A 7,197-nucleotide genomic window follows, 5' to 3' on the forward strand; every position below is an offset into this window, starting at 1 on the left:
GAATTCAATATTGGTAATAGTAAAAAAAATAAAAACAAAACAAATGTGATTTTTTGTTATATAAGACAAAAATTAATAAATACAATTTCATATATAGCAAACATAAAATTCATTTTTTAATGTGGCAATTTTTAGTTTTCATTTAATTTATAATTCACTTTCCGTTTCTGTTTGATAATTATTATTTTTTATGTGAGTTTTAAATGTGTGTGTGTGTGTGTGTAGTTCAATAAGATTCAATGTCATTGTATGAATGTGTTTGTTTTTTTATTCTATATATTTACTAAGTGTTTTTTTGTTTTATTTTAGAAGTTTTATTAACTAGTTGTATATTTTTATTATTGAATATTTTTTTTTCATATCTTGTATTGAAAATTAAAGTTATTCATTTTGTTTTTTTATTTGAATACATGCCATATTATGGTATGGTTTTTTTCTGTTTGTTTTTTTCTTAAGAGCATCATCATACTTATTGAGAGTAAAGCAATGTTGTTTTACTTGGGTTTTTTACTTCTTATTATTTCTGAATTTAAAATACATTCATTATTTTGTTTTTATTATAACGAAATTATTTCGCATATTTATAAAGCATAGTAATTAGCTTCTAAATATACTTAATACTTTTTCTGTAATTTGTTTTTGTGGTTGTTGTTCTCATTAGTTACTGTATACGCGACGAACTTACGTTAACAAATGTTTTTTGTTTTCTATTTTTTCTTTTTATATATATTTAATTTGTTTTGTAATATATTTTTGTTCATTTAATAAAACTTAAAAATGGGGGCAAATCCTGCACAATACTTCTTAACTTCCAATAGTTAACCGCAAAATAAATCTATTTTCCAAAATCATATATGGAAATATTTTATAAATTATAATTAAAAACAAAAAATATGTTTCGAACAATGTCTAACGGATTTGGAAATTAAGGACATCACTGCTAGTGCTGATGATGATTTATTGTGGAAATATCCTTGTTTACTTTTCTTCCATTGAATAAATCATTTTCGACAATTACGTGTGTAAACACTTTCTGTGTGATTGCCACCACCCCCCTTCCACATATAACCCTCCGGTGTGTAATTGGAATTCGAATCATCATCTAATAGACCATCTTGATCAGTCTTGAGTAGACACCGCCTGGTGCGACGTTCCCGCTTTGTATTCGAAGATTGTTCGTGTTGTTCTACCTCACCAGCGGCAGAAGCAGCTGCTGGAGCAGTTTTGCGACTGCTTTTGGTCATGGCACTGCCACGTTTAGTTGTTGACTTTGCCGCTGACTTGGTGGACGTCTTTGAAGTAGTCGTCTCCGTTGTGGCTGCTATTGATGATACGGGTGTAGAATTTGTTGGAGACATTAATTTCACCTTGCTGCTGCTGGCATATTTTTTACGCGTTGTTCTTTTCCCCGTTTTTGTTGCGTCTGAGGCCGTTTCCGACGATTGCAAACTATTTGGCGTTTTCAGTATTAATTTTCGGGATGCCTTTGTTCTTTTAGTACTGGTGGTGTTGCTGCGTACTCGGCCGCTGGCTTTCTGGCGCCGCGAATTCGTTGATTGTAGCTGTTCTGAATTTTCCGTAGCATCTGTTTCGCCCTCTTCACTTTCATCATCAACATCCATGGGTTCACAATTTTCAGCGCCATCACATTCATCCATTTCAATGTCGTTTTGTTGCTATAAACATTTTTTTTTCAATAAATAAAATAACACAAATAGCCAATAAAAAAGTTTGACTTACCTCATCCTTGTTTTGTTTACCCTTCTTTTTATGCCTCGCCATCAGCTCTTCATCCCTTTGCTTTTCATACTCATCAACGGCACAACCCATTCTGTTTAGAACCTGACGTATGGCATAGGTTGGCTTGCCTTCATAACGCCTTATCACATCCTGTTGAACATCACTTAGTTCCTCTTCACGATCGAATTCACGTTCCGCCCTTTCACGGGCTATTAGATCAGGATCCTGTGACAGTATCTCGGTCCATGAGAACTTTTTCTTATTCGGTGCCTCCTTTTTATCAGATTTGGAACGTAAGTTTTTGGGTGAAACACGATTTGAGAGGGTACGTTCATGGAAGGGTGTACCTCCAACCGCTGAATGCATAACACTATAGGCCAAATTGAATACCCCCCCATTTGCTCGATTCATGTCAAAGAAGTCATTTTTGTTTTCAATTTCTTCTTTGACGCGTACACAGGTACGTTGAATTTCCGACATTTGTAGTTGCATCTCGGCCAGAGAATAGCCCAGCTGTTCGTATTCCCGTTCGAAAAGACGCCTGTAGCGACTGTAATCGGGACGTTCGTGATAATTAAGCTGGCCCACTAAATGTAAATATTCGCCCAGATATTTGGGCACCTGTTTGCCATATATTTGCCTCAACATTTCGCGTACATCGGTCATTAGGTACTCCTTGGCCCGATGTACTTTCTCTTGCTGTTGATTTGTGGCCGCCTCTTTCCACGGCAAGTAGCCTTGTGACCAGTATAGCAGGTTGTAGCCCAAACATTCCATATCACTGCGCCTGGAATGGGCACCCATATGAGCATCGCGGGATGTAAACTCTAATGTACCGTCATGGGCTCTACGTTGGTCCATGACAAATGGACGATGTATACCATTGTCCATGAACTTGGAGGCCAGGCCATAGTCGATGAGGAAAATACGCTCCTCCTCAACTAAAACTCGTCGTTGTGGCTCTTCGGCGGTATCCAGCGCTTCTGTTTTAATCGGCTTATTTTTATCCTGTTCTTGTTGTTGTTGGTGGTGGTGGTGTTTCTTAGCTTTGATGGCTGCAATTTTTTTATTGTTGGCCTGTTCCTGCCTTCGAGTAAGGCGACGTGTACTATTACGATCTATGGATTTTTTAACACTACCTGGGGGTACGAATTCTTCGGATTCATCATCAGATGATATGCTATGAATGTCATCACCTAAACTGTTGGTACTGCTTGCATTGTCTTCATTGAAAAATTCCAAATAGCTAACACGCTTTGTAGGACGCAGATAATGTGTGGAAACCATCTCATCGTACATGGGATTACTTTTTTCCCGGCGACATGATCGCACCGGATTTGAGCCACTATATTGTACAACATTGCGTGAGGGTGGTTTACGTTTTTGCACACGTTTCTTATTGACGGGAGTGCGATAGTTATCCAAGCTATTGCTGTTGGTACTGTTGGTGGTGGCTCCATCGTCAAAATCTTCATCATCGTCTTCGTCCTCGTCGTCGTCCTCCTCCTCATAATCATCATCGTCATTGTAATTTCCATCAATTACTTTATTATAAACTTTACGTTTAACAACAAAATCCTCATCGTCGTCATCGTTGGCCTCTTGTTCGGAACTATTACCACTATCCGTTGTTTGTTGTTTCTCCTCGTAATGATCATCGTCGTATTTCGATGAAGATTTCATGTGTTTACTACCACCATTGTTTTGATTTGTTGGGGCGGTGGTGGTGCTATAACCTGAAGCCTCAGCCACGACGCCAGCCTTTCTGGAGGATTGGGCCAAATATTTGCATTTCGATATCATCAGATTTTGGGCCTTGACATCATTGTGGCAGTATCCCTTGTCATGCAAATTTTCTAAGACGTTTATTATGTGTATCGCCAGCGTCAACACAGATTTCTGATGGACACGACACTTTTTAATTAGCGAATGTAAATCGCGATCAAAACGTGGCAAAACCAAAAAACGATATCGTGCATTACCGAAAAAATGCGAACCAGATGCTATATAGTCGGGTATACCGGAAGGAGGTTCTGACATAATGGGATTTGTTGCAGCAGCCGATTTGGGTTCTTCCAATTTGGGTTCCGTTTTTGTATCTGCAAAGAACACAAAAAAAGAACAATTAAATAAATATGAAATGTGTAAAATTGTAACTTCTCTATAAATATGATTTTCGATTTTTGCAGGTTGATATTGATGCTGACCTATTGAAGGTACACCAACAACGAGCCATACCCTTAATATCAGATTATTTACAAAAACGTGAAAATCCCTTAAGAGTTGATATTTTAGCGGGGAGTGTCACAGATGCTGTTGAAGAATTGTACGATGTCGATGTGGTTATAGCCTTAGAACTGTAGGTATTATGAAACTAGTTATGTATGTTAATCAAATAGTAATGTCCTTTTTCCTTTATAAAGCATAGAGCATTTATATAAAGAAGAACTGGAAAAGGTCCCCGAAAATATATTTGGTTTTGTACAACCAAAGTTGGCAATATTTTCCACACCAAATAGTGAATTTAATGTTCTCTTCAATGGCCTGTTGGAAAACGGTTTTCGTCATCATGATCACAAATTCGAATGGACACGAGATGAATTTAAAAAATGGGCCCATGACATTTGCACAAAATATCCCAATTATTCTGTTGCATTTATGGGTTTAGGTAAACCCCCAGCCAAAAACCGTAAAATAGGATATTCAACACAAATGGCAATATTTGCCAGGAATGATATGCTGGACAGACCTTTACGTACGGAAATTATTAAAAATCCACCAGTCAATCCTGCAGCCAGTTATAGAACAATCTACTCCGTTGATTTCCCGTACAACAAAGATGAACGTTCAAAGGAGCAGAAAATTATTGACGAAACCCGTTATTATATTAGTCAGTCGAGACATGTTCCACGTTTTTTCAATCGTGAACGTTGCATCTATCAATTACCCTGGAAAAGTATTATGGAATATACGATAAGTTTGGGGGCGACGGAAAAGGAATTATTTGATATTTTAGCGGCAAATGGTATTATGGTGGAGGGTGATTTTATTATCTTGCCGGAATATGATGATGAGGATGATTATAATGATCGTGATGACGACATCGATTATGATGATGATGTTGATTATTGGAATATAACAACACAACAACAGCAGCCACGAAGTGATGAGGAATTATCACAATTAACCACGGACTGCCAGCTCAATACAAGTAACACAAGCTATGATTCCGAAGAGAATTGGGATTAAATATTTGTGTTAGAAATTGAAAATGAAAGAAATGTGATTTTATTTCTACATCCTACCTATCTATTTACAGACATTGTATCGAATATTTTTTTATAGTAGTATGTTTATAGTTTGTAGTTTTATATTGATTGTAGTTAAGAAAACACAAAGTGTTTTCATTTTATTTAGTGGCTAATAATAAGCAATTTTTTTCATGTGATTTACTTATTGAATATTTTTTAGTTCACCATTTTTTTTATATTATATTAGGAAAATGAAATATATGAAACTAAATTTCCACAACTAAAAACAAATGCAGCCTTATTTCATCCGCGTTGGGAAATGAGTCGAAAGGGTATCTATTATTCATAGTTTGTGGATCGAATAATGGTTCATTACCATTTTTCGTTTTCATTCGATTTGTTATCATAAAAGTAGAGATATAACATAGAGTCCTGGGTATTGGCGACAATACAGTGGTCTCAATGCTTTCTCATACTAATTATGGCAACAGGAATGCGGTGTTCCATAGATTAAGAAAGTAAACAATCTAAAAATATAATAATACAACCAACTTCAGACTGCTGACATTTCTAAGCCACTCGTCCAACAGCTGTTAAAATTATTCCAGTGACAGGTCATTATATTATTTACAAGCGTACGAAAGCATTTAAATGTGAATAAATCTATTGTGTCTCGTACCATCGCTCGTTACCGTGATACTGGTAGGTCAAGCAAATGGACGGAAGAAAACGGCCACATCAGAAATGGTACGAAAAGTAACGAATGGACTTGATTGAAACCCGCGTCGCAGTATCCGAAAAATGGCTCGTGAGCTGTGTTTTAAAGTCTTGGGCACGCAAACATTTTGGCCGCAGACCCTGGACATTCCAACAGGACTCAGCGCCGTCGCACTAAGCACCCAAGAATTGTTAAAAAATGTAGTTCCTCGCTTCATTTTCAGCGCACAATGGCCACCAACTTCTCCGGGTCGATCACCTCATGCAAGCGCTTCGTCGGGAATAGGCCAAAAATACCGCAGATCAACATTCGGGCAGCGTGTGACGGTTTCATTGGCCGTGAAGGCCATAATTCGTTCCAAATGTGAACAATTCGAACAAATCTAAACTTATTCTAAAATTTTATGCTATTTCCGACATTTTTGCTTACATTCAATAAAATTTAAAAATTATGGCATTTTGACTTTGTTGCAGTTTTTTTTTTCTTATCTCACACTGTAGATTTTTTTATATCAACTTACATTTCTCCTTTTTGGCAGTGTTCATCAGACAATGGATTTCCACAAATAAAGGCCCATTGGAGTGTGGCTCAATTTTAACAACAAATTTTGCATTCTCATTTGTGACCGGAATACTGATGTTATCAGATGCTAAAAATATTTCACCAAAATTGCCTTTGCCTAAAAAAAAAATAGAGAAAATCAATTAATAAAAATCATATTAAAACAATGGTGGTATTGTTGTTGGTATTAATGTGATTAATATGCCATCAACAACAGACATCATTATGACACACTTACCAATAGGACGACCCAAACGCCATGGTTTCTCATTTAAATCATATAATACGGTGCCATTTACAACCGATGGCCTCAAGGTATATACCGGTTTTGGAGATTCCGTCAGTGATGCATTCGGTTCATGAGCAATACTTATATTAAGGGAATTATTTAGGAGTATCGAGGAATTATTGGCCTGTTTACTTGAGATATTACGCGGTGTTTGTGCTAACTCCGATGGACCATCATTTGATGATGAATCCTCGTCATCGTTTTCATGCCATTCATGGCCTGATGAAGAGCTTATACGTTGAGCTTTGTTGCTGCTATTGATGATCTTATCATTACAAGTTGTGGTGGTGGCGATGGCAACAACTCCAGCATTGCCATTTGAATTACATTTACGTTTACGTATACTACGTGCTCCGGTTGTAACTGGTGTAACATGATTTTGATGGTGGTGCTCTTGAGATTCAACAACAACACGTTTACCCATCTCTGTGGTATGTACGACGACTTTGCCTGGTGGCAAGCGTTGTATGTTTGTTTGTTGTGTTGTTTGTGTTTGTCTTAGTTATCAGGACTGTCGCCTGCCTGTATGGCCTTTTTTTCCTCAACAAAAGATTTTTATTTGTAGTTTAGTTTCTGGAAATTTGGTGATATTCAGACACATTACATGTATGTAGTGCTTGCAATATGACTTAAGTTGA

The 7,197-nt window shown here is 37.0% G+C and overlaps 1 protein-coding gene across 1 annotated transcript; it reads right to left on the bottom strand.

Annotated features, from left to right (window-relative positions):
* Positions 1 to 1,001: 1,001 nt before the first annotated feature.
* Positions 1,002 to 6,983, bottom strand: LOC133323587 (uncharacterized). The gene is made up of 4 exons (XM_061532502.1): positions 6,509 to 6,983; positions 6,230 to 6,388; positions 1,741 to 3,791; positions 1,002 to 1,676 (listed from the first exon to the last, which is right to left on the bottom strand). Exons 1-4 carry the CDS (start codon positions 6,981 to 6,983, stop codon positions 1,002 to 1,004), a joined length of 3,360 nt encoding a protein of 1,119 aa, XP_061388486.1.
* Positions 6,984 to 7,197: the final 214 nt, after the last annotated feature.

The sequence above is a fragment of the Musca vetustissima genome, unplaced genomic scaffold (assembly GCF_032173495.1).
Source record: "Musca vetustissima isolate MV318-11 ecotype Yass unplaced genomic scaffold, APGP_CSIRO_Mvet_v1 utg755, whole genome shotgun sequence".
Classification (NCBI taxonomy): domain Eukaryota; kingdom Metazoa; phylum Arthropoda; class Insecta; order Diptera; family Muscidae; genus Musca; species Musca vetustissima.